The sequence below is a fragment of the Lipotes vexillifer genome, unplaced genomic scaffold (genome assembly GCF_000442215.2).
Source record: "Lipotes vexillifer unplaced genomic scaffold, Lipotes_vexillifer_v1.1 scaffold496, whole genome shotgun sequence".
NCBI classification, from domain to species: Eukaryota; Metazoa; Chordata; class Mammalia; order Artiodactyla; family Lipotidae; genus Lipotes; species Lipotes vexillifer.
The window spans coordinates 2,108,121-2,135,867 of NW_006786690.1; the positions used below are offsets into that span (position 1 = coordinate 2,108,121).

Consider the following 27,747-nt stretch of genomic DNA (forward strand, 5'->3'; position numbering starts at 1 on the left):
ACCAGCATCCCCATGCCTTCGTCACATCACTCAGCGCATGACAGAGAAACTGCCCAGTTAGCTGCCAGTGCTGCCTATTAGAAAGGGAGCCCCTTGAGGACAGGGACTCTGTCCAGTTCACCCCCCACTTATTCATTCAGCGGTTTGCTGAGTGCCTACTTAAGGGCCACGCGCTGTTCTCGGAGATATAGCAGTAAACAGGACAGAAAAATTCCCTGTCTTCATTCTAGAGGGGGGAGTTGGACAAAAATACAAAACAAATAATGTTTTAAAAGGCATATATATTCTATATACAATTTCAGGTTGTAACAAGTCCTCTCAATAAATTAGAACAGAGCTAGGGAATTTTGTTTTAAAAGATGGGCAGTGATGGGGACAGTGGCTGCTATTTTAGATTGGGGTCAGAAAATGCCTCTCTGAGGAGGGGATGTTTGCACAGAAACCTGAAGGAAGTGAGGGTAAGAGGGACAATAGGAACAGCAAGGGGGAAGACCCTGAGGTACAAACAGGCTTGGTGTGTTTACGGAACACAGAAGGGGCCAGAGTGGCTGCAGTGGGGTGAGCTTCCAGGAAGCATCTGGGCTGTGGCCCCCACTCAGGATGTAGGGATGAGCCTCCCCCAGGGCTGAGACCATGCTCTGAGCAAACAGGAGGGAGGATGCCTTCTTTGCCTGCGTGCCAGCCAACCCCGAGCCCTGCCTGAGAGACCGCGAACACTTGCAGAGGTGCTTCCTGTTAACCTTTACCTTGGCTGACGTTTATTAATTGAATCTATTAATAGATTTTTTGGCCTTTTTTGTTTTTGACCTCTCCTAAGGAATAACTTCTAGAAGAAGCCTTTCCCCCGAGTTATCCCCTGCCTCGCATAATGCTTCCGAAGTGTAAATTGCTTTTCCATCCCTGATCTCTTGATTATTTATTCATCCATAACACACATCCAATTTATTGAGCAGGGAACAAGACAGACTCAGCTCCTACCCTCACAAAGCATATATTTTTGATGAGAGACAAGTCTGAAGAGCCTTCGAGGCTCATTTTCTTCCCACCTTTGGTAGCTTAGCAGAGAGCTGGCTTGGCTGCACCAGACTAGTCTGCAGGCAACAGCCAACCCCAGCTTTGGTGGGTATCCGTGTTCCTGCCTGCTGATACTCTTCGAGACTCTTCCGCGTCCTTGGGGTGCAGCCCTGGGCCTTGGCAAGCACACTCCCTAGTGTCACTAACGCCCAGACATCCCTTGTTATATCTCTTGTTACTTAGAGAAATTACACATTCCCTCTTACCTCTTTGGCCAACAGTCTGGAGTGGGTCCTTTCTCTTGGCGACGGCTGCGTGTCCAGCTGGCTGGCTGGGGCAGGCCCCTCTGCAGCAGCACTGGCCCTGTGGAGGACGTGCCTGCCATGCTGAGAGCCCAGGAGGGGGATGATGACAGCTCAGGGCACTGCAGACCCTACTACGTCTCTGCCTCTGAGCTTTCCCCCTGCGATCTCCATACGCACCGTGTGCTGCTACTGCTGTGTCCATGCCCTCTCCATGACAATTCCAGTACAAGGAGACAGGAAAAAGGAAGGACTCTACGTTCTCATAAGTGTTCTAAAGGAGGTGACCAAGTGCCATGGGTGTAATTTAGGACTTGGCCTGGGGGTGTCACAGGCTGGGTTCTCTGGAGGCAGAATCTGAGATGGAGGTCAGCATGTAGGTGCTTAGCGGGGAGAGTTTTGAGATCAACACCTGTGGAAGGGAGGGGCAGGAAGGGAGGGGCAGGAAGGGAGGGGCAGGAAGGGAGTGGTCTGGAGTTGGTCAGAGATGGCTGCAAGGAGGTCTTTGATTCTCCTCCTGCCATCAGTCCCTCATCAGTCACTGGATGTGGGCAGCCCTGAAGCGGGTGACCGCTGAAATGTGAAGGCTACCTGCAGACAGCGCTCCAGACCCAGGGCACCAAATCTTTCAGGGCTCATGTTATGTCCACCACAAAGCACTTCAGGAAGGCTTCCTAGAGGAAGGGGCATTTCGCTTTGGGGATGCAGGAGTGGGCAAGAGGAGTGGTCCAGGCAAAGGGTCAGTGTGTAAGGAGACCTAAAGGCAAGATATCTTGACTACACTCTCAGGGAGCTACATTACCTAAGAGGAAAGCAGGTGGATCCTTTTTTTTTTTTTTATGATTTTTTAAAAAATTAATTAATTTATTTATTATTTATTTTTGGTTGCATTGGGTCGGTTGCTGCGCGTGGGCTTTCTCTAGTTGCGGTGAGCAGGGGCTACTCTTCTTTGCGGTGTGTGGGCTTCTCATTGTGGTGGCTTCTCTTGTTGCGGGCACGCGGGCTTCAGTAGTTGTGGCGCGCAGGCTCAGTAGTTGTGGCTCATGGGCTTAGTTGCTCCGTGGCATGTGGGATCTTCCCAGACCAGGGCTTGAACCCCTGTCCCCTGCATTGGCAGGCAGGTTCTTAACCACTGCGCCACCAGGGAAGCCCAGGTGGATCCATTTTCAGATGAAGAAACGACAACAGAGAGGCCAGCAGCTTCCTCCCAAATAAGGTTACAATAGATGAGGGAGCCTAGCTTAGATCCATAGCTATGGATTTTGAGTCCGGAGTCCTTCCACCCTCTCCCCATTTGGACAGCAGTACTCCGCCGGCCACTCCCTTCTCCTCTTTGAGATGCCACTTCCTTCTCCACTCTCCCGCTCCGATCCTCCGTGCACACAGTCCCCACAACTCTGCCCAGTGAAGCACTAACGTTCCTCCTAGGTACAGCACAAATTCTGCCCTGTGAAGGGCTCCTGGGCTCCCGCTTGGGTTACATTTCAGGTCAAGGGTTAGTTTGTTGTTTGGAGAGTAGAGATCAGTCTGTGGCCATGGTCACAGTTCAGCCAAGGACTGAGGTCAGGACTGAAATTAGAGCTGGCTCATGATTGAATTTCTGACCAGAGTCAAGTTGATTGGGGGCTAGGTTTAGAGCTTAGTCTTTGGTAAGGGCTCAGCCTGGGACCAGGGGCAGGGCTCAGTCTGGGCCTGTGATCAGGGCTTGGAATGGAGCTGGGGGCAAGTCTCAGTCTAGGGAGAGTTTAGGATCTTAGCCTGGAAACTGAGTCAAGGTTAAGCCTTGGGCTGGGGCTCAGGGATGTGAATCTGCATCTGAGAGTGGATTAAGGACCCGTCAGGTCTCTGTCTTCCCAGCCCCTGAGGCCTGGAGGCAGAGCCCTGCCCAGGAGTGGGCACAAGAGGCCCAGCGAGCCCAGACACAGCCCAAACTGCACCACCACTGCCATGCTAGGCCCCAGATCCCGCTACGTGGTGTATGGGACGCAGGGATCTGGGTATGAGCCCCTTGGGAACGCTGTGGCACTGCTGGAGCCTGGTGTCTGTGGGGAACGGTCTGCACACATCGATGGGGCCCCAGGACAATCAGAGTCAGCTCCCAGGCAGGCCCAGAGATGGGTGCAGAGAGGGGAGGTGGCTCAGGCTGCGGTACCCCCAGCACGACTATCATGAGAACCCCAGTGCCACTCATCTTCAGAAAGCTGGGCCTCCGCATCAGCTGCCCACTGTGAGTCCCCTGGGACTGGCCCGGCCCAGACTCCTGAGAGGAAAATGGCCAGGGGTAGAGGAAAGAGCCCTGGGCTGGGTGTTGGGGGCCTGGGCGCCACTGCCTTGCCTCCCCTCTCTGGGCCATGTGTAAAATGGGAATAAAATAAATTAAGAAAGGTATTTGACAAATGAGGAGACTGACAATCAGAGAGGGGAGGGACTGACCCCTCAGGACCCACGAAGAACGCACACACGTGCAAGGCAGTGAGCCAGCATTCAGACACCTGCCACGCTGAGGGCACTGGCTGGGCCGCCAGCAGCATCGATCAATCCACAGAGAGGAGTCCGGCCGTGGGTGGTAACATGGAGCTGTTGCCTGCTGAGCCCTGATTCCCTCAGCCCCTACACCAGAGAGGCTACACCTTAAGGATGGAGAGGGAGGAATGAAGCACTGACCCCTGCTACCACATAGACGGACATTGAGGCCATTACGCTAAGTGAAAAAAGCCAGACACAGAAGGCCACATGGTGTGTGATTCCATTTATAGGGAACGTCCAGAACAGGCAAATCCACAGAGACAGAACATAGATCAGTGGTTGGCTAAGGTGCGGGGCTGGTCGCAGAGGATGGGGTTGAGGTGTTTCATGGAAGGGAATGTCCTTTTGGATGATGGAATGTTTTCAATTTGATTGTAATACTGGTTGTACAACCCTGTGACTGGACTCAAAACCACTAACGTGTACACTTTAAATGGGTGAATTGTATGTTACGTGAATCATGTCTCAATACAGCTATCGTTTTAAAATGAGGGGGATTTACCCTGGGATGATAAAGAAGTTCTGGAGATGGACAGTAGTGGTGGTTGCACGACAGTGTGAATGTACTTAATGCCACTGAGCTGTACACTTAAAAATGGGTAAGATGGTAGATTTTGTGTTATGCATATTTTACCACAATTTCTTAAAAATAAAAAATTTCATTTTAAAAAGATGGAGGGGGGAAGCATCCCAGAAGAAGACCATGGAACCCCAAATACTCTAAGATACTAGACTCAGGACACCAGGAAAGAACCAGCATCCCTGCTGCCAGCCCCCCATGCGGGGTAACACAAACATGTGCACGTCTGTGCGCACGCACACACACATACACACTACTCTCCAAGTCCCATAAGCCTGGTGGCTGGGGACAAGGGAAGGAAAAGCTTTGAATTGCCTCTGAGACTGGGATTTCAAACAGATGGCCTTGTAATAACAAAGTGACCACGGCACCCTGGGATCTGCCACCGCACAGCTGGGGCCAGAGATTGGAGAAAAATGAAACCGCTTCCTGTGAAGCCCCCTGTATGCCGAGAGCTCCACAAACTGCTACAGATGCTCGATGTCAGCTCTCCAAGGAGCATAAACTACGGAAGGCAGGGACCGCTCAGGGCTCCACACAGAGCCGGGCACAGCCAACATCTGATGAAAGAAGAAAGAGTCTCCCCCATGAGACAGAGAAGAAACTGAGGCCCCAGGAGGCCACGGCCCTACCCAGGGCCACACAACCAGGTAGGGGTGGAGGCGGGGACCAGGACCCAGAGTCCCAGCTCCCTGGCCCAGGCCGGCACCAGGCGGGACTGGATTCCACCCAGAGCCCCTCCTCCAGCTGTGCACATCTGTCGGCCACCATGGGATGAGGCAATTGCCCAGGAACCTGGCCAAGGATGCAAACATCCAGGACAGAACAACCGGAGGCGTTTCCAAGGGGTGGGGTCGGCAGCCCAGGGCCAAGCCTTGGTCCCCACAGAGCTGCCCCCTCCTGCCTGGCTCTGGGAGCTGCATTCCTAAGGCCACACTTCCCCTGTCACCCCAATTCCTCCTGGCTGGGAGGCAAGAGTCCTAGGATATTGTCTCGGACAGCTACCTGCTGGGGGATGAACTCCGCAGGCCCCTGCCCCTCTCTGGGTCTCAATCCCCCGTCAGTGTGACCAGGAGATAACACTCTACTTGCAGGAGCCTCGTCTAAGGAGGGAGACTCCCCGCCCCGACTCAGGTTCAGAAACTCCTGGTCTGATGGGGGAGACCTGGGCCACTAGCAGGAGGCTCCTGGGTCACTTCTTGGGCTTTGGCTGGCTTCTCTCTCCCTTTCAGATGCCTTCTCCTCTTCCTAGCTGTGGGGCAAGGGGGCTCACACCTCTGTTTCTCAGAACCCAGCATCTCTGTTTACATAGCAGTGGGCACCACCTCAGGCCGTTGGCTGCAGTCAGCTTCGATGGCCCATGTGCTGAGGCCCACCAGAAAACACACGTTCCTGACACACCGTTTGCTTTTGGTGGCTCAGCTGTGTCTGCCACCGACCCCAGGATGGTGTCCCCTTGGTCCAGGACCTGTTCCAGGCAGGCCAACAGCAGTAGCATCTAGAATTAGGCAGTGCTCAGACTGGAGAGGTTCCTCCCACCTCTGTGACGCCCCATTTAAGGCAACCCCTCCAGAAGCCTGGCTCTGAGGCGTCCAGGTTGGTCTTCACAGTACCCCAAAAGTCTGGGGTTATTACTGATAAAGAAGCTCAGAGCTTGCTTCCCTAACTGTAAAGTGAGGTTGATAGAAGTAATGCCGCTCAGAAAATAATTGTGAAGATTAAGAGATAATTCAGGCAAAACGTTAGCATGGTGCCTAGCCAAGGTGAATATTTGCTGTTTTATGATTTTGTTTTTTCTCCTGCTCAGCATTCAAACCCCTTTCTTGTTTGGGGGACTCCCCGGTGGGGTGAGTCTTAGAGGAAGGCAGCTCTGCCCTCCCATTGCAGAGGCTGACATGCCCCCGGGCCAGTAGGGCCAGACACGTGACCAGACTCCACCCGTCAATCAGGAGCCCACCCTGAATTCAGGGATCACTAGGGTGCTACAGAGGACAGTCAGGGCGGGGGTCATTCCTGGGGACCAGAGACCGTGCCCAGGCCGTGATGTCCAGCGAAGGCGGCCCTGGCAGCAGCACCAGAACCAGATGCTGCCCACACGGGCCCCTTGCCTGTGTCCCGAGCTGCCAGCCTCCTTCACATCCGCCCTTTCCCTGAGCCTAGCTCTCAAGTCGATTCTGTGAGCTCCTTGGTGTCCTTCCAATAAATTCCTGTTCTGCTTAAATTAATGAGCCTCAGTTTCCATTGTTTTCAACCAAGAAACTTGACTGGTTTGGAAATTGGTCTGACCGGGTGGGTTTCAGACAAGACACCCTCAGGGAAAGGAAGGAAATAATCATCTGTTCTAGTTGGGGCTGAAGGTGGCGAAAATCCAGTTAGTATCCAGGATGAGAATCTAGCAGCCTGTGGTATGTAGTGGTGAAACAGCTAATTAAGTTAAATTAATTAATTAAATTATGGCCTGTGGCCATCTGGAAAAAAGTGCCATTGAATGCAAAGCTGAGAGGGCCTCAGTGGCCACGGCCATTGAACATAAAAATGGCACGATTTCAAAGATGGGGTGGCTGCTTCTATGACACTAGAAAAGAAATTTCATAATTCTATGACACAATTAAAAGAAAAACAAACTTCAATACCTAAATTCTTGACTCAAGGCTTAAACTGGAGCCTAGGAACTTTCTATAACTGGACTAAAAATTCTCTTATCTTTTACTGCAGTAGGATTAAGTTTGTGGAAAACCAAATGCAAAGCATGATCTTTCGCATATTGTCAAACTGCGGTGGCGGTTGAGGTCACAGCCTCTTCTTCCTGTGCCCGCTGCATTCATGCTGGTGGTTCCTTGAGGCTGACCCTGGGTCCTCTTCTCTTCTTACTCTGCATCCCCACAGCACACGGGATGCATTCGGCCGCAAGCAACAGAAAACTGCGACAGTGGAGGTCCAGGGAAGGCAGACTCCTGGAATGCACAGCTCCCAGCAGCTCCCAGTGCTGTCAGAGGTGCCCATGCTCTCATCTCTCAGCTCTGCCCTCCTCCGGGTTGACTACATCTAGCCGTACTGGAGCTGGTTCATGCTGGCTTGCAAGAGGTGATTGTGTGTATCCTAACTCTGTGTTCAGTGGCATCGTGTTGGCAGTTTGAAATTGGCTATGGAGGAGATATTTACACCATGGAAATCAGCAAGCCCTACAAATTTTGTTTTTTCAGTTGGAGACGGAAAAACACCAGCACATCACTGGCTTTATCCTAGCTCTCATTCCCTAAGGGGTGGCAATGGAGCCACCTGCTTGTGTAGGTTCCCAGGAGGGAGAGGTAGAAAGGGGAGGGGGAGGGGAGAGATGGGAGATGCAGGGGGCCGGGGGCTGGGGAGAGGGAGAACCTCCCCTGACTCTGGAACCAGGCTGGCTCTCCAGCCTCACTGAGATCCAGAAGCAGGAGAATGCCAGGACCATGCTTGGCTGAGTCTCAGCAGACCCCCTCTGGAGCTGGGGCGTGGGATCAGCTGCCAGGAAGAGCAAGGGCTCTGTTGGGGGCAGATCTCTGAACAAACTGGGTCCTTCGGGGAATGAGGAAAGAGGAAGTGGAGGTGATGGGTGGCAGCGGTGCCCACCATTCTCTCTTGCGGTGCCCACCACACCAGTGGCTTCACTGATGACCGTCAGAGCTAGACCCCCGCCCAGACATGTGTAACTGACCACCCCTGATCATCTCACCTTGGAGGAGGAGAGAAATCCTAAGAGCTAGTGCACATGGCACTGACCAGGTACCAGCCGCTGGTCCAATGCTGTCCGTGAACCAGCTCATCTAACTACACAAGAGCCCTAGGAGACGGGTTCCGCCGTGGATCTCATTCACAGGTGAGGAAAATGAGGCTCCGAGGGGTGGGGTAACTTGCTAGAGCCCACAGAGGTGGCGCTGGGATGGGGAACCAGCCACCTGGATCCAGGTCCTTACTCTGAACCTCCACTCTTCCCTGCCCCCCACAGGAGCCTCCCCCCAAGCCTGCTCGAAGCTCTCCTCTTCCTCGTCGTAACGGCAACTCAATGTTCAAGTGTCACCGCAGGCAGGCATCAGTGTTTTAGAAAGATTTCCACCCCCAGCCCAGGTGAGACACCCGTCTTATGGCTGCTGCAGTGAACTCTGCCCGCCCCACCCCAGGGGCACTGGGCACTGTAACTGTCTGGCTTCTTGTCTATTTCCCTTGAGGGCAAGAAACGGGTCCTACTCATCTCCACACAGGCCCAGTGTCCTCAGGCTAGGAGCTGGCATACGGAATGGGTGGGTGAGAGCCCGGCCCCAGGCCCTCAGCTCCCTTCTCCCCACTGCCAGATCCCTGGGCCCTGGTGGTCACGGAACATGCACACCCCTATCCCCAACCTTCCAGGCAAATGTCCTGGCAGCCCCTCCGCCACTCCACCGCCCAGCTGGGTCTACATCATACGCTCAGCACAGATTCGCTTACCTCTGCTTCTCAGCCTCCTTCCTGTTGTACTCTTTTATTAAGATTCTAATTAAATAATTCTAATTAAATGTAATGAGCTGAATCGACAAACTTACTGCAATAAAGCTGCAGCATTCAAGACATCCTCTCCCGATCTTTCCTGGGCAGTGGAATTGAGATGGCGTTGGGCCTTTTCTGCCTGGGGGTGACTCAGCAGGGCTGGGACTGAATGCCATGCTCACAGGACATCGCCATGGGCCTGAGCCACCCCTGACTGAGGCACCCTTCAGCCGTGCTTTAGGCAGAAGTCAGTCTGTTCTTAGAGCCCAAACACTGGCCTGGCCACACTGGCCCTCTTCCGGTCTGTGCCTCAGGCCAGCCTGATGTCTCCGCCTGACAACACATGGCCTCCTCCACACCAGGAGGGGCAGGCAAAGGCTCCAGACTTATAACTGGGGTTTGCTAAACACGTGGGTGTCTGCCTCTCCCTTCAGCCCTGCTCTCTGAAGAGCAAGAAAGGCCTGGACCTGAGGTCCGACCCCTGCCCTTCCATGTGGCCTTAGTCAAGGTCCATCCCCTCTCTGGGCCCCACCCCAGTTTCCACCAAATGTCGGGCTGACAAGGTGTGTTGAGTGAGGCCTGGCCTCAAATCCTGGCCCTGCCCCTTCTTGGCTGTGTTACCTGAGGCAAGTCACGTTGTCTTTCTGAGCCTCAGTTTCCTCATCTGTAAAATGGGACCAACATCACCTACTCTGCAGAGAGCTGTTGTAAAATTACCTTAAAACAAAAATTAGAAAAGAAACGCAACCAACTAACCAACAAACAAACAAAAAATTAGGCACAGACTAAGTGCTTGATAAATTATAACCATGAATCATCCTAATCCATCTCCCCTTCGCCACAGCAACCCTAGGGGGCTGAGAGAGGACCCAGGTCAGGGGAGCTTAAGGGGAGAGGCAGAACTTTTAGAATCTTCCCAAACCTGGCCCATCTTCCTTCCCACTCTGCCTTAGACCAGACCCACCAGCCAGCATTGGGGACACAGTGCCCTGGGGACCCCAGGCAGGACTTTATACCCTCCACTCACAGGCCCTGCCTAGGCAACAGCCCCGTCATAGCAGTCTCTGAGCTTCTACCCACACCTGACCTCACTGTACCTTTAGACCACCCTTCAGGGAAGGCAGAGTTTGGTTCACGGTCCCATTTCACAGACAGAGAAACTGAGGCTCAGAGAGGGGGGTGGTGACAAACTCAAGTCAATCAGGCAGTGGTGGAGTCAGGACTTGAACCTGGCTCTCTGGCTCTGACACCAGGGAGCCACTAACTGCCACCTCCCCCTGCAAGCGCCAGGTGGCTGGGGATACTCTGTGTGTCCTAGTGACCCAGGCCGTGAGACCCAATAGCCCTGGAGGCAGGCAGGGCAGGGCGACTGCCCCAGAGTTCAGAGGAGGATGGGGAAAGGCTGCAGAGCAAAGCTGAAGAGCTGGGCCCCCGTTCCTGGGCTGCCCCAGGCTTACCTGGTCACCTGGCCTCCAGCCTCAGGCTCTGTTCCTCCGCAGAGTAGCACTGACTTTGGGGTCAGGAGGACCCTGGTTCGGTCCTGGCACTGTGTTCACCTGTTGTGTGATGGGCTGATGACCTCACCTCTCTGAACCTCGGTCTCTTCACAGCGTCAAGGGGGTGCATGCTTGTATCCCCAGAAAAAAATGGTGGGCATTATGTATCTTATGTCACAGGCCTGTTTTAGTTTCCTGGGGCTGCTGTAACAAGGAACGTGTATCCCCCGCTTTTCACAAAAGTATGCTTTATGCCACTTCGCGTTTACGAAAGACCTATGTTAGTTCAGTTTCCCTAACTGAAAGACATCCAAAGAGGATTTTCGGGGACTTCCCTGGTGGTCCAGTGGCAAAGAATCCGCCTTCCAATGCAGGGGACACGGGTTCGATTCCTGGTCAGGGAACTAAGATCCCACATGCCACAGGGTAACTAAGCCCATGCAATACAACTACTGAGCTCATGCGCCTCAACCAGAGAGCCTGCGTGCTGCAAACTACAGAGCCCACGCGCCCTGGAGCCCCCGTGCCACAACGAGAGAGAGAATACCCGCACGCCACAACTAGAGAGAAACCCGAGCACCGCAACAAGAAAAAGCCCCTGGGCCACAGCAAAGAGCCTGCGCCACAATGAAAGATCCCGCATGCCTCAACGAAGACGCTGAGTGCCGCAACTAAGTCCTGATGCAGCCAAAAAAGATGAATAAAATAAATAAAGAGGATTTTAGCATTTACGAAAAAGCGAGAATAGTGTTCAGCGTTTGTTTTGCAGCAGCAGCCATCATAGACACAGCGTGCACCCCAAGGGGTGACAGTGGCACCGCCAAGCTCCTTCCCGGGAAACTACCCTCAGCATCTCAGCATCAAAGCATCTCAAGCCACTTTAGCTTTGAACTGTGTCTGAGAGCATCTGTGCTTTAACTGGATTTATGTTCTGCATCCGTTAGCAAGATGTGTCCTAAGTAACTGCTTCTTTGCTTTATACCATTTCAGCTTACAAAAGGTTTCAAAGGAACTTTGGGATTGTGCGGAAACCTATACGGCAAAGTGGGTGGCTTAGAACAGGAGAAATGTATTGTCTCACAGTTCTGGAGGCCAGAAGACCAAAATCAAAGTGCCAGCAGGGCCATGTCCCCGCCTTCACATGTAGGGGAAGATCCTGCTTCGCCTCTTCCAGCTTCTGATTGCCCCAGATGTTCCTTGGCTTGTGGCAGCATAACCCTGGCCTTCACATGGCCTTCTCCCTGTGTCTCTTCACACAGCCTTCGCTCTGCGCCTGGCTGGCCCTGTGTCCAAATTTCCCCTTTTTATAAGGACACCACCCTGATAACCTTGTTTTAATTGATCACCTCTGTAAAGACCCTGTTTCCAAATAAGGTACTGGGGGTTTGGATCAGTCTTTTGGGGAGGACACAGTCGACTTAGGCTGCAAGCTCTTTTGCACACACCTGATCCTTATAGGCAGGCCAGAAATGAATGTCCTCACTGTACAGATGAGGAAAAAATGGAGCTCAGGGAGGGGAGGTGACTAGTACAAGGTCACACAGTGAATGAGTCACAGAGTCAGGGTCTGAACTTCAGTCTCCTGAGTCTGGTGCTTTTCCACTGCCCTCTTTAAAATTTAAAAGGAGAAAAGAGAGTCCAGAGCTGTCCTTTGGGGGTCAAGAATTTGATAGCCGTGTGGCATCAGTAATAACAACCACCACTGACCAAACTCCTACCAGAAGTCAGGCACTCGGCTTTATGTTCACTGTGTCACGCTGCTACTTTTGAAGTCACCCTGCCTATTTCAAAGCCAGGCTCCCATTCCTCCTGAGTGACACTGGGCCAGTAACTTCACCTCTCTGGGCCTCAGTTTCTTCTTCAGTAAAATGGGAACAGCATCCACTCTAGAGGGTCATGGTGAGGATTTAATGAGGTGAATCATGCAAAGCCCTTAGCACAGGGCCTGGCACATAGTAAGTTCTCATTTAATCCTCATAATGACATCATGTGGTGGGTCCACACTCTACAGAGAGGAAACCAAGCCATCATTTGACCACGGTTATGAACTAGTTACTATGTATAGTAAGTGACAGAAGTGGGATTTGAACCCAGGTCCCTCTGACTCCTAATTCTGTGCTCTTTCCACAGTGCCGAAGTCCTGGCTTCTCCTGAAGGCCTCCAGGCTTAGGAATCTGACTCTTCCTGAGGGCTGGCAGGGCCCAAACTTCAGACAGTCTTCCTAGCTGGGTGGTGAAAGCCCTGGTCCAACTCGGTCCCTGGGGAGGGAGGGGGCCTCTGGGTTTAAAACACTGCCAATGCGGGAACCAGGGGCTGGGCGTCCTCCCTACTTCAGCTGTCAGATAACCCCATGGGACAGACCTTCAACCCAAGTCCCCAAGAAGCATATGCCAGCCTCCCTGGGTCCCAGGGGCATCTGTTCTGATTTGCTGTAAAAATTAGAGCTGAGCTCTGCAGAATGTCAAGAAAGCAGGGGAACTAGATAGTAGTGAAGGGGCCAAAATCAAAGACATTCCCCATTGCTGCCCCCTACAGACAAGCAGGCACCCACACATGCACAAAGAAATACACAGGCCTGCTCCCCAGCAGACCAGACCTCCACATGCTCACGTTCAGATATGCACGCCTGCAGCACAACACAGACCACAGAGCTGACACATGCTCACTCCACACTCCCAAGGAATGACACACGTGCCCGGGGACACTCGCACCACAGCTTGACCCCGGCAGGGACCTGGAGACACCAGCCCTCCACATCACACAAGGATGCACAAGCCCGGGACCCAGACCCACAGACTCAGAGACGCCTCAAACCTGGGCCAATGTTGGAAACAGAGGAGGAAGTGCGTCCCGTTGTCAAGCTCCCACCCGCCCCTTTTCTAGCCCTGAGGCCGCTTTCTCTTGGGCCTGACCCTGGATGACTGCCCCAGCCCCTGGGGGTCTCTGAGCCTCTGTGATCTTGTCTCTCTCTGCACAGGCCTCCCACTCCATCTCAAGCAAGTCAGAAGCCCCCGCCCCTGCCCCAGGTCCCCGGTGCCCACCTGCTCTCTGACCTCATCTCCCAGCTCTCTCCTTCCGGCCACACTGACCTCCTCACCCCTTGTGTTCTCTCACGTCTCACTCTCTCCCCTGCCTGGGGCGGGGCCAAGGAGGGGGTACACTTGCTGTGTCTTCTGTCTCAAGGGCTCTTTCCTCCCACTTTCGTTAGGTCCTTTGCTCAAACCTCCCTGACCTCCCACCCCTGTATAAAGCAGCACTGCCCGCCTCCCCCTCTATCCCCAGCCCTGGCTTTTTTTTTTTTTTCTTCCTAGTACTTCCTAGTACACCACACAAATTACTTCTGCATTTTTGGGGAGCGGGGAGGGTCAGTATCCCCCTCCCCCAGTGGAATGCAACTCCGTGGGATGGGATCTTTGTTGTTTTGTTTGTTGCCATGCTCCAAGCACCCGGCACCCTGTGGTGTGTATGGTTGGTGCTCAATCAATGGGTGCTGAATGAATCACTCCTGACCGCCAGCCTGGCTCAGGGAGCATCCAGAGGCAGGCCCCAAGCTGATGTGCAGACAGACCTGGGGTCCAGCCCTGGTCCTGTCACTTTACCTCTCAGTCTTTTCTCTCACACAGCTGTCGTGAGGATCGAAGATAACATGTGTCTGCTCTCAACACAGCATCTGACAGTCCACACGGTGGTAAGGTTTCCTCCGGCCCAGCACCCCGGTTTCCCTGTCCCCTACCTCCCACAGGAGTGTCGGGGGGGCACGGGGTGCCCGGTGGTCTCAGCGCCTTCTTCCTTCCTTTCTACGTGCCCTCTCAGAGGCTGAACGCCTGTGAACCACTTTTCGCACCTCCCTTGGCCAGCAGGCTTCACATCGGCTTCTGCCAGTGAGATCGGATCTCACAGAACCAACCTTAGGAGCAGAGAGCCGCCGGGCCACTGGCTGCATCTCCCTCGGCTCCAGCCTTTCCTGATTCCCTGAACCCTTGCGGGGCCTCCTTCACATCCCCAGCCCTCCCAGTGGTTTCGTGGGCCGAATATATTAAGAGATTTATTTCCTACTTGAAACAGCTAGAGTGGAAGGTATTCTTGCCTGAATCCTGACTGGATATCGAAGTTTCTGGAGTTTTTCCTGGGGCACACTTTGATGGTAGGGAAGGGCCAGAGCGTGCACTTGGGTGGCATCAGGATGGAAGCTGGTGGGACATGTCTCCTCCCACTATGCCATCTTTTTTACTTTTTGGGCCGTGTCGCGCAGCTTGAGGGACCTTAGTTCCCCGACCAGGGATCGAACCCATGCCCCCTGCAGTGGAAGTGTGGAGTCTTAACCACTGGACTGCCAGGGAAGTGCCTGCCTTTGCCATCTTTGGGTGGGGCCACAGCCCTGCGGTGAGACTGGTCCTGCATGTCCCCCCTCCCCCAGCAGTCCTCACAGCAATTGACAGCCACAGTGGGCGGAGTTCTCAGCACCTCGCAAGTACCAACTCATTCATTAGCTCCTCAAAACGTCCCGTGTGGATGGTGCTGTTATCATCCTATTTTATATAGGAGTAAACTGAGACCCAGACTATTAAGTCTATTGCTCTTCAGTCATTTACATGCCTAATAAGTGGCAAACCTGAGATTCAAACCCAGTCTGGCTCTAGGGGCCGTGCTCATAATCACAGCTCTCTGCTCTCTCTTCCAGGCGTCTGTGCCAGCAGCTCGAGCAGCAGATGAGACCTTGGGGCCCTGGAGGAGGCGCAGTGAAGAGACGGGTGATGAGCTGATGCTTATTACATGCTTGAGAATTCACCAATGCCCTTTCTCCAGCCTCTTCTTATCATAATCATTTCCACTTCCCCACAAGCCCTCCAGACCTCAAGCACATGGGCCCTCCCAGCACACGTGGGGAAGGGACCTCTCTCTCTATGGGGTGGATGGGGTCCCTGGAAAGAATAACACTCCCATCTCAGCTCTGCTTCTCAACTGCCCACATGGCCCATCCCTCCGTGGGCCCCAGTCCCCGACTATAAGCAAAGAAGGTGGGTTGGAGGACCATTATGGCTCTTCTAGCTTTGAAAATTCTAGACTCCTGCTTTGAAGACATTTTGAAAATCAAGATCTTTGGTCAGGGCAGAGAAGTGGACCACACGTTTTACTAAACCAGGCTGGGCTGGGCATGCTTGGCTGCTGGCTGCGTGATGGAGACCCAGAGAGCCAAAGCCCAGTGTGCATGGGGAAGTTGACCATCGAGTGGCTCTGCCTTCAGAAACGATAACCTGCAAAGTGGATCTTTGGGCTGCAGAGACTCCAGCCTTGCCTGCCAATCTGAGGCTGCCCCTGCTCTCAGCAGGTTCTCACAGGAAGCTGGGCTTGTTGTCCCCCTTTTGATGAGCTGACTCGAGTCACTGACGGCCACTCTGTGCCAGGTGCTATGCTGGGCACTGAGGTTCAGGTGAATCAGACCCAGGCCCTGGCGTCTCAGGGCTCCCAACCTTTCTCCCCTCCTTCAAGGCCCAGCTGGAACACCCCTCTTCCAGGAATTCTCCCTGGCTTCCAACCCTGACTTCTAATGTCCCCCTGGTGTGGTACAAACCTAGCCCACGCCCAGGAGCTTTCCAGGGCACCAGGACCCGCAAATCCTGGACTGTGAAGAGGTCAAGACAGGTCCCGGCAGCCCTACCCCATGCTGGGGCTCAGGAGTTGTGGTCAGAATTGTCGCTTGGCAACAAGGACTTATGACACAGCCCACATCTGTCCTGGTTGGAAGCAAAGGCACCAGTTTGACCCAGCACCCATGTGTTGGGCTCAGAAGCTCCTAAGTAAGCGAGGACATTGTGTTGTCCAAATGTTCCAAGTAATATGCAGAGGGGCAGGGTCACCTTGCGACAGTGGAGAACACAGGGGCTCTGCATCCCAGGCCTGCCTCTTCCCAGCTGTGTGAGGCTGACAGGTCACATAAACTCTGTGGGCCTCAGTGTCATCGTCTCTAAAATGGGCTAATAATGCCTCCTAGCACAGTCACTGTGCAGCAGCTTAAACTAGTTAACGGGTTCAGATGCTGCCAATGTTCCAGAGATGTGTTCCCCTCCTTCCCGGGCCCTCTGAGGCTGGCATTCACCACCCCGACACACTGAGTCTGCTTCCAGAGGACACCTTCCCCCTCGGAGGGACACCAAAGCTCACTCTGGGCCTCCACCCACCCCACACAAACATAGGCTGGGCAGTGCTGGCTGGGGGCAAGACAGGGCCCTGATGTGGTGAGACACGCCCCGCCGAGTCCACAACTGGTCATGTCCAGAGAAGCAGCCCCAAGAGCACCCCCTAGCAGTGGGAAAGATCTGTTTCCACCAGTCTGTGAAGACGGCCCCTGCCCCAGGTACCTAGCCTGGCCTGGGCCCTGCCACTCCCATCTGTGCCATGGTAGAGGCTCCCCACAACAGGACATGGGCAGCTCGGCTTGAGTTTGCCCTTCACACTACAGGGTAGGTAGTGCCGTGGAAATATACAAGCTCTGGTGTCAGGCAGACTTGGGTTCAAATCCAAGGTCCATTCCTTACTGGCTGTGAGATTTCGGTCAATTCACTTATCCTCCTTGACCCTCAATTGTCCCATCTTGAAAATGGTACTAGGACCACCCACCTCCTGGCATGGTGGTTAGACTAGTATCTCTGATGTTAGGCGTAAAGGACTAACAGGGCCTGGCATGTACGCCCTGGGGAAAAGCTCACCCCCTGATAACAGAGAGGCCACCTCTGTTCTCCGTGCCAGGTGAAGAACAGACGCCAGACAAGCACCGAGGGCCCAGAATTCGCCCAGATTCACTCTCCGGGCTTGTCAGAAAGTCCTTGGAGAGATTTAATTGGGATGGGCTCTCCCCCTGGGAGAGGAGAGCCCAACATCCACCCAGTGATGCTGAAGGTCACATCAAATCTGAAAGGCGACTTTGTTCCCTGCAGCTTCATCCGTTATGCATGAAAGAGCAGATGGCGAGTGCTCAGGATTCATAATTTGAGACATCCGGAGACTAAAGGCATTGGCCAAATTTAAACCGAAAGACGGACTTGTTGAGTGTCTTCTCAGATTATGGGAGAAGAGGAAAGGAGAGAATTTCTTAGTCATCTACCATCCACTCAGAATTCACAGCCAGTCTGCCCGACGGCTGATATCGGAGGTCTCCGCCCCTGGGTTCCGGATATTTTTATGATCACTATTTGAAAGGGACAAAGAGATAAATGTCCGAGAAGACCCCCACTGGAGCTTGAAGAGAGCGGCCTTTCTGCGCAGCTCTACAGGAGGCCACAGGCAGCGTGACTGCAGACGTGGCTCCCGGGGGATCAGGACGTGGCAGAGTCAAGGGCCACAGAGATCAGAGTCTGGGCTGTGGTCTGTCAAGCCCTGGCAGCAGTGCCTGCAGCCTCGGTGCCTGCAGCAGGAAAGGGAGCTAGCACCACGGGGCTCAACAGAAACGCCGCGATGAGCTAGAGTTGAGAGCCTGGCACGGCCCTGGGCACAGACGAAGAGCTCAGTTAACAGTAGCCCCCGTTATTATCAATTTTACTTTGACTTCCTTAAGGGTATTTGGTCCAAATTGCCTTTTGCTCTGAGCTAAGCTTTGAGCCATCTAAGTACATCACCAACAATATAATAATGGTCACCCGAATCTCACAAAACCCAGGGAGGCAGAAAGGGTGGTGATTGTTGTACCCTTTTCCCAGATGGGGAAACTGAGGCTCAAGGCAAGAAGTGACTGATCCAGTGTCACAGCCCCAGGTGGCAGAGCCAGAGCTAGACCTTGGGTCTCCCAAGTCACGAAAACACACTTCCCTTCATCCCCCACCCTAGCCCCCAATCACACCCAAGCCACACGTTCTGAGTCCACATGGACAGGGAGGGTGTCTGGATTGCTGTCCCCAGCACTGAATTCCAGGCCTGGTTTGTGTTTAGCACAAAGTCTGTCAAATGAATAAACATCATGGACTCACTTGAGAACGTGATGGAAATGAGAGACACCATCCCCAAGAAAAATGTATGTGTAGCCACACGCATAATGTACATTTCAAGGGGTCACACACCTTGGTTAGGAGGCCTTGACCTAGGTTTTCAGAGGCCTCTCCAGTGCTGAGCTCACTAAGCTATCCAGAGATGACCTCATCACACAACCCATCTGCCTGGTGGAAAGGGGGCCCTCGGGCTTCATCTAGGGGATCACAGACCATTAGCCCCTGTGTCTGTGGCCACCACTGCTCCAACCACCCAGGGCAGGGGCTGCCCAAGGCCACGCTCCTACGTGGCCACCACGACACTCCATGCAAGTGCTCTTTGTATTTCAAAATCAGAACATTTATTACTTATTTTTTTCCTCATTAGAACTTCCTTTGCAACACAAGCAACACAAAGTAAAGCACAACAAAACTTATCTGTAGACACAAGGGGAGCACACTGACCACTGTTGGCCAGAGACGAGATGAAGGCCCCATGGAGACTCACACAAACACAGCACAGCCTTTCTCAGGTCTCCTGGACCCTCGTGCCAAGGGTGGCCCGTGTAAGGCCCAAGCCCTGCTGCCTCACGACAAATACAGGTGCTGATACCAAGGAGATCTGGGGTGGGCAGCGGGGGTGCAGGAGCTGGGCCAGGGAAAGGAAGTTATCCTCACATTTTGATAAAGGCAATCCCACCCCACCTCTCACCCAGGCACTCCTGTCTCTGTGTTTTGATTCAGATGCTCAGTTAGATACGTAGATTCTAAGAAACGGTGTGTTTCCTGGGCTGGTGAAACCTGCTCCAACTGTCACCAGACTTAAGCTTGGTAAAGCCAGGCCTGGGAGGCACCTGAGGATGAAGAATGTGCTGGCAGCTTTGCTGGGAGCCCCATGGGGGTGAAAGGGGAGGCAGGGAGACTCTGAAGACAGGCTGCTGCTGGTATGTCCCCGACCTGGGGTCGGAGCATCAGGAAGGAACAGCATGATGCTTATGAAGTTTGGTTCTGTTTCACCCTCTGAATTAGCAGACTTCAAACGCTTCCATTTTCACAGTAATCAACAGCGAGACAGCTAGCAGGGCACACAGGCTCATGCCAGTTATGTGAGTAAAGGCACCAGATGGTTTGTTATGAAACACATTTTGGTCAGAAAATAGCTGGGGCTTTTTGGTTCCTGGGAGGACAACAAAGCTAGAAAAAAGGAGGTGTGAGTTGTGAGAGGTGTGGGTGAGAAGGCAGCTTTGGCACCAGATCTGGGTTCTACTCTTGACTCTACCCCTTCCACGCGTGTGGTCTCAGTTTCCTCATCTAGAAACTGGCAACCAAACATTCGCAAACAAATCTAGGTGTTAGGTTTCACGCACTATCTCAGGAAGTATGGGGAGGTGGGGCTCAGACCAAATAGCAGCGCGGGAAAACTTCATCCACATGGAGGGGGAAGGGCAGGATGGGAGCTCTGCAGGAGGCGGTCACACAGATGACCCCACGGCCGCAGGCAGACTCTGGGAGTCCAGGGCAGCCAGTTACACCGGTTCCAAGCACTGATGGGGACTTTGGGCCTCGTCTCTCGGAAGGGCAGAAAGAAAGCTCTACGCAACGAAGCACCATCGAGGAGCTGCGGGCCACACCTGCTGTGTGTGCTTTAAAGTGCCTGCCACGTGTTGTCTTTGGTCAGGGGCTGCCCCTCTGTCTCTGAGAGCCCCCAGGGCCAGGAGCCCGAGCCCCGGCCCGCTGGGCCCCCCACGGAAGGTGGGCTGGATGTCACAGTCTCCTCCCGCGGCTGTGTTGCCCTCCTGTGCTCAAAGGATGACAGAAATGAACGATCCGACTACTTTCAGTAAGGAGCAAGGGCACCTCCAGGGAAATCTGGGCCCTTGAAGAGAAGGGACAAGAAATGCTTCGGCCACCATCCTGACACCCACAGTGGAGCAGAGCTCGCTCAAGAGAGGGCAGAAAGCTGGTTATAACACTGCGCTCGTGCCTGATGCAAAACCAGCTTCTGAGTTGAACCAGGAGTCACTGAATAAATATTCAAGGCATCTTTCAGTTCTTAGAGAAAGAATGGGGTTAAAAAGGAATTTCTCCTTCCCTCTGCTTGACTGGCTGCAGCTCTGATCTGCAGACTGACAGCGCTGCCGACTGAAGGACACTGGCTGGGGGTCCTGGAGCTGGCTCCCGCCCCCGACGTGGGTGGCTTTGGTTTGTCACGTGTCCTGCCAGCCCCAGGCCTCAGAACTTGAAGACGTCGTCCGGCTCAGCGCCACTGCTGTCAGGCTTGTCCCAGTCGACAGGCGAGAGGCACTGGGCATAATGAATGTCCTGTGCTGTCAGTCCAGTGTCCAGGACCTGAGGGTTCGTCCGAGATTGGGCAAGCCTGGAAGGCAGAGCTGTGTGAGCCGGGGGCCCAGGCAAGGGGCTGGCGGGGCCCCGAGGAGCTGGTCCAGCCTGGCCAGCACCAGGGTCAGAAGTGAGAGGATGTGGGTGGGAAAACGGCAGGACACATGGCCGAAGAAGCAAGACCTGGATGTCAGTAGAGGTGGAGCCTCTAACCAGAGAGCCTACCCTTGAGGGTCAAGGGGCTCAGAAAACTGTGGGGCAGGCAGTGGCGTTCCCACCACGGAGAGGCTGGGGCACCCACACCGTCCACAGCTCCATCAGGAAATGCCAGGAAAGAGGAGAAAGGGCAGCGCTGCCAGCGCAGAGAGGGGCATGCGTGGGAGAGAGCCTGGGACAACCATGGAAGACCACTGGCTTTAACTATGTTCAACAAAGTAAATTCAAAAAGGGGCACAACTGAACGTACCAAGAATAGGGAGAGTTAAATAAATTACGGCCCATGTCCTTAAAAGAACATGAGGCAGTCAGTGAATGAGGTGTTTACAAGGAGTTTTTAGCAGCCTGGAGAAATGCTCCTGATACACCAGCAGTAAGTGAAAATCAGGATCCCCAAATGCAAATATGACAAGCTGATCAATGCAAAAAAATGTATATGTATAGGATTAGCGTGAATTAAGCCCCAAAGTCAGGGCTGTGGGATTATGGGTTGGTGTTATTTCCTGTTTAACGCTTTGCTGATTTTCCAAGTTGTTCATTAAGGGCACAAGACACTTTAGTAATCTGGAAAAAGTGAACGAAAGATTTCCTTCAAACAAGGGGGTTGTAGTCAGCCAGAGAAGCTGGGAAGATGGTAAAAAGAATCATGAAGGGGCCACACACGCCACTCCCCCGACCTGGGCTGCATCGAGAGGTTTCCATTGGCTCTGGCAGGAAGGGGATGGGGAAGCGGGGGAGGGCTGTAGGGGGCTGCTGAGGGTCTCAAGGGAGAAAGGAAGGCCTGGCTGACCAGGGCCTCTCCTCAGCCAGGCTTCTTGGTGGCGTGTCCCCAAGCTGAAGGCAGCCATGGACAGAGATGTGGCCCCTGGGAAAAGGGGAAATGCCACCAGCCTCTGGTTAGACCAAATATCTCCTAATGGGACTCACATCCCTCCTCTACGTAATGCTCCATTAATTAAACACTGCCTTTGGGCTTCCCTGGTGGCACAGTGGTTGAGAGTCCGCCTGCCGATGCAGGGGACACGGGTTCGTGCCCCGGTCTGGGAAGATCCCACATGCCGCGGAGCGGCTGGGCCCGTGAGCCATGGCCGCTGAGCCTGCGCGTCCGGAGGCTGTGCTCCGCAACGGGAGAGGCCACAACAGTGAGAGGCCCGCGTACCGCAAAAAACGAAACAAAACAAAAAAACACTGCCTTCTCCCTGCCCCTTTCCATAAACGCAAAACCTCTGGAAGGAACAAAGCCTGCAAAAAAGCCCATTTTTGAAGGCTACACCAGGTGTAGGAAGAGGAAGCCAACCTGAGCTGTAGTGTGTTCAGTTCAGCTCAACCTGTGGTAGAGCGGTCACAAGGAATAGCTTTTGATTCAACAACAAGAACTTTCTGGCAGACCTATAGCCAGATAGTGAGCTCCCCACCCCTGGAGGTACCTGAGTTGAGATTTTTTGCTCTGGGGAAGGTCAGAGTTCATATTCTCAGACATGGCAAAGGGCCCTGGAGACCAACCCCCAAGTGCCAGGCCTCCTCCCCCAGCACCAGGAGCCCACCTAACGTTACCTTGAAAATGCTTCATCCAGGCCATCATCCAGCTCCTTGGGGAAAACAAAGCAGGAGATAAGAACCCTCAGAGGGGGAGCCCGTGCTCACAGATGGGGCTTGTCCCAGCCCTGGGTAAGCTATAGGGACGTGGCACACAAGCGTAGGAAGTCTGGTGGGTGCCTAGAGGAACAGGCACAGGCAGGCCTTCCACCTGGCTACTGCCGCCAGCATCTCAGCACAGGGACCCAAACCTGGGATGTGGGACAGGAGAAAGGGCACCTAGGTGCCTAAAGACCTGGGGGTTCAATTCCCAGCTCTGCCACGACTCAGCAACACCTTAGGCAAGTTGCTGCTCCTCTTTGAGACTCAGCTTTTCCTTCCACAAAATGAGGGGGTTGGACTGGACGACCTCTACAGCTTTCAAATTCCAAGAGGCAGGATGGGAAGAAGGTTTTCTTGCTTTCACCCACTTTCAGAAGCTGAGCCCAAATTCTAAGCTCACAAGGGATAGCTGATGGCAGGAATCCCCCAGCCTAGGTGGGAAAACAATGGGCAAGGCTCCCTCCACAGCCTCCGGGAGGACGGGCAGGTGGCCAGGCTGGTTCCCAGACTGCAGAGAACAGGCTCACAGTGCCTGCCTGGGGGACACTGGGTGGCCCCCAACAGGCAATGGGATTTGATAGGTTTTCAAGTCCATCAATGTCCCAGAGTTTCAAAATTAAAGAGACGTGCATAGCTCAGGGAGATCAGCCTGATGCTTTGTGACAACCTAGAGCGGTGGGATAGGGAGGGTGGGAGGGAGGCTCAAGAGGGAGGGGATATGGGGATATATGTATACATGTGGCTGATTCACTTTGTTGTACAGCAGAAACTAAAACAACAGTGTAAAGCAATTATACTCTAATACAGATAAAATAAAGATTTTGCAAAAACGTAAAAAAAAAAAAAGAGAGACATGACAAGTAAAGTAACATGTCATTCTGCAATAGATCCTGGACTAGAAAAAGGACATTGGAGGGTCAAGTGGAGAAATGTGAATCAGGTCTGTAGGTTATATAAGTGTTGCATAAATGTTAACAATTTTGATCTTTGTAACGTGGTTATGTAAGATGTTAACAATTGAGGAATCTGTATGAAGAGCAACAGGAATTCTTTGTACCATTTCTGTAATTTTTTTTATCAGTCTGAAATTATTTCCAAATGAAAAAAATTTCTAATTTTTTAAATAAAAAAATTATGTTCCTCTGGGAGATTCTGCAGGCAGAGGTCATCATCATCACTGAAGAAGTGAAAAAGCTGAGACAGAGAGAGGTCAGAGTGCTTGCCCCGGGTCCCAGAGTGAGTCAAGGGCCAGGCTGCCTGCCTGAGTCTCAGGCTCCTCGTTCAGGGGGCCGAGGGGGAGAGGCTTCAGGAGCGAAGTGCCCGTGCCGAGAACAAGGGGGCCTTTGGTTGGTCCTGCAGTGGGCAGAGCCATGGATGCTCAGGCCAAGAGGCCAGGCATTGTGAGGAGACAGCTGTGCCGGGAGCCAAGCCTGTTGGGGACGCAGCCCTAGGTTCAAAGGGGACATTGTTCATCCCCGACCCTGGGTCTGGCTGCTGGGCTGGGTCAGGCCCTCCTGGAGGCCTGCAAGTCACGGGCGCCAGGGTCTGCACCCTGGAGCTGCCTTAGGCCTCATCCAGGGATCAGGCCAAGGCTCACTGGATCCTGGGGGGTCCCCAGGCCACACGACCACTCACCCAGACAACGCTGCTGCTGTTTAAGGCTTGAGGTCGCAGTGCCTCGTCCACGTTAGTGGTGTTAGCGCTGACCGTGGACAGCGGGGCCTTGGCTGTCTCTTCCAGGTCTAGCAGGTTCCCAGTGGTGACCACTATGAGGGGTCAGGTGCATCAGGAGGAGAGGAGGTTCCTGTCTCCCAGCCCCACCTCTTGGCCCCATCCTGGAGCCTCCTGGGCTACCCTGGTCCCGACTCCCTCCTTGGGCATGGCCTTTCCAGGCCTATCACCCAGACCACCCAGAGCCCCACCCTTGCACCTCCCAAAGCAGCTGGACAGCTGCCCACAGGGTGGGAAGCTCTCTCCCACTCATGGTTTAGGCTGAAACCCATATTCACAACAGGTATTAAGTTTTTTAAGAGATCACACAACAAGATGTAAAGGGTATAGGGAGAGATGTATACACAGATTTATATATCTGTATAGGGACATATCTGGAGGAACATGCACCAAAACAAGTAATTTTTCCCCTTTAAGTGCATTTGCTTATTTCTCTATAATAAACAAGCATTGTTTATTTAACAACAAAACAAAGATAAAAACCCAGGAGTTTACCCCAGCCCAGGAGGGAGGGGGGCCCTCTGGATGAAGGGTCCCATGCCATGCAGCCCCTCCCCCGCCCACGACTCACGGCTCTTCAGCGAAGCAGTGCTGTCTCGGCGGCCCCCCCCCAGGGTGTCCCCTCCATCTTGGCTGGTTTTCTCCCTCTTCTCCTTCTCTGTGGGACCAAGGCACAGCGCGTTGAAGCCCCCGACCCCAGCACTCCATCCCTAGCCATCACTGGGCAGGGGTAGGCTGTGGCCGATCTCAGGGGGCAGGTGTTAGGTCTCCAGAATGGAGAAAAGAAACTTTGCATATTTCACTTAATCCTCACAAGGACCCTGGGGGAGGGAGACAACTGCTCCCAATTCTTCAGGTGGGGAAACTGAGACTCGGAGGTGAAGGGGCCCGTGCAAGGCGATGAAGCTGACGATCAGTCCAGGCCTGACTCCAGAGCCTTTACCATCCTCCCCGCCCCTACTGCTCTGCTGGTTTTCTTCAACGCCCCTGTACACCCCACCCACCACGTCCACAAACAAGACTCACCTTCCTTGGATACCTGCCAAAACTCAAAGGCGACTTTGAAGGCCTGGGCTACTGTGAGGGTGACAGCCTGGGCCTGAAAAACAGGAAGTGGGGTCGGGGGAGGGGTACAGTGTTAGGCAGGTAAATGCAAGTCTCAAGGGGACGCCCAGGGACTCTAGGCCAGGCCCACCCTGGCTGTCCCAGGCGCTGGAATGCCTGATTGGTGGAGGCAGAGTCCTGGCCCCTCCCACATCACCACAGCCGATGTAATGAGGCCACACCTTCCCCAGGCAGCTGGGCCCCATCTTCACTACCTGGAGCCCAGCCAAGATTGCCACGGGTACTCCAATCCCCACCTTGGCAATGGATATTCACCTCTACTTTTTTCCTTCGCCTTTGAGTTCCCCTAAATGCAATTAACTGTGAGGCTTATTTCCTCCGAGAAGTCCTCCCTAATTACCTGAGGGCTGCACACAGTAACTTAGTCCTTAAAATGAGAGAACAGAAAAGCCAGAGCTGGAAAGGGCCCCGCCACTGCCTGAATGAGCCACAGCTGGAGAGGCAAAGGTTAGACTCTGGTTACTACTATGCTGGGTCAGAGGAGCTTATAACTGAATGCCAGAAAGGTAGTAGGAGGCTTCTATATTTCCTGGCAGGAGCAATATGTCAATGAGGGCCCAGGGCAGAAGACTAAAACCATCTAGTGCCATAACCCACCTGTAAAGAAGGGCCACACCTTGTCCCTCCCATCTACTCCTTCAAACCCAACTCAAATGTCACCACCTCTCTCACGTCACGTCATGTCGCGTCACAGGCACTGGGCTTCCACAGCCCTGCCTACCTCTCTCTGGTGTCACGCATACGAAAGTGTCACCAGCTCACCTGCCTGTGTCACCCCACCTGGGTGCTCCCTGAAGGCAAGCATCGACTCTGAATACCCCTGATTCCCAGAGCCCTCCAGGGGTGTCTAGGATGGTGGCTGAATTGCATTTTCCCGGGGGGTAGGTCTCCTGAGGCCTTACACTCCAGCCAGGACCTACCCTTAGCCCACCTTCAACTCAGGCCTTTCCTCTCTGATTCCAGTTCAGGGTTAATCAGCTCAGCTTCTGGGAGTGGAAGTCCCAGAGCTCGCAACTGTAGCCGGAAGCGACATGTAGCCTCCTCTGCAAGCTCGGCCTGGGGAAGAAAGCTGCCAGACTCTTTCAAGTGTACGACAAGTTCAGGCCTAACCCGCCTCGGCCCCACTCCCTTCGCCTCCGCCAGACAACTCAATTTAATTGAGAAATGAATCTGTGGCTACTGCCTTTAAAATTTTTTAAAATTTAAAATCCCTAAACAAGCTGACTGATCCATGCCAATTAAATTTCACGAAGTATAAAATCTCATTTGAATGTCTCTGTCATTTACATTTTTGATGGAAGTTCGGGCGCTTTATGGCAAAACTTAAATATGGTAATTAAGTATGAAACTCTTCACAGCTGTTTACAATTTAAGCTGTCACGTCTGGATCAAGTTTAATAGACCCAGTTACCATTGAGAATTGCCCATGAAATAAAAATATGGGCTAATTACCAGCCAGAGTCAGATCACTATACACCCAAGCAAGGGCTGGTCACCCAGTGTGGCAGGGAGATGGGAACGCCATTATTTTTGCCTCCAGGAAATCTGAGGGCACAAGCCTGACACTGTTTTTGCATAAATCTGTTTGCTCATTTGCATACATCCCCGCCTTTCACCCCGAAGTCCTGAGCTGCAAGTTAAACCAAATATAACTCAAGATGCAGATGCATGCAGGTGGCTGAAAGCCCAGGCTGGGCAGAGACTGGGAGAGGGTGGGCCCCGTTTTCCTGGGCGACTGCAGGAATCTGGGCACTAGCGATGGAAGGATTGCTCAGGCCTGCCCACCGAAAAGCCCTCCTTGACTCCGCAGGCCAGAAGCCTGCCCCTCCTGAGTGCCTCTGGCCTCTGGGTCTGTCTTATTACCCTGGCCAGGTACTTGCCTTGCCCAGTTTTTGACGTCCCTGTCTTGTTCTGGGTAACCAGGCTGTTAGCTTCTCACGGGGACCAGGTCTAGCTTAGGGCTGCAGACCTGGGCCAGGACCCCAGAATCCAGGACCCCAACCAGGTTCTCAAACCAAGTCGGGCCAGGTGCCCTGTACAGCCCTGCTGCCCAGAAGCATAAATCACTGCACAAAAGGATGACCTGAGGAATGCCAGTGGCCTGGGAGGGAGAATAGCCCTGCCGCACCCAACCCCAGGTAGAATTAGGGAGTTCACCTGTACTGCAACCCTGGGCTCCCCACCGATGCCAGCAATGGCACCTTCAACTTCAGAGCCCAGAGGCTGAAGTGCTGGCTGAGGCCTCCCAGGTGGGCAGATGGAAACATTTCTTTGTACAGAGCCTTATCCTGGCCATGCCCAATAGAAGCCACAGGGCAAGAGAG

General features: G+C 53.5%; 1 protein-coding gene across 1 annotated transcript in view; it reads right to left on the minus strand.

Annotated features, from left to right (window-relative positions):
- Positions 1-20,400: 20,400 nt before the first annotated feature.
- The window catches only part of LDLRAP1 (low density lipoprotein receptor adaptor protein 1), a 22,790-nt gene continuing 15,443 nt past the window's right edge, over positions 20,401-27,747 (minus strand). Inside the window, exons 5-9 of the mRNA XM_007459138.1 lie at positions 25,325-25,397; positions 24,870-24,956; positions 24,203-24,333; positions 22,484-22,518; positions 20,401-20,750 (exon numbers count right to left, since the gene is read on the minus strand). Coding sequence (XP_007459200.1) covers positions 20,606-20,750; positions 22,484-22,518; positions 24,203-24,333; positions 24,870-24,956; positions 25,325-25,397 — 471 coding nt within the window. The 3' untranslated portion in view covers positions 20,401-20,605. The remainder of the gene's footprint in view (positions 20,751-22,483; positions 22,519-24,202; positions 24,334-24,869; positions 24,957-25,324; positions 25,398-27,747) is intronic.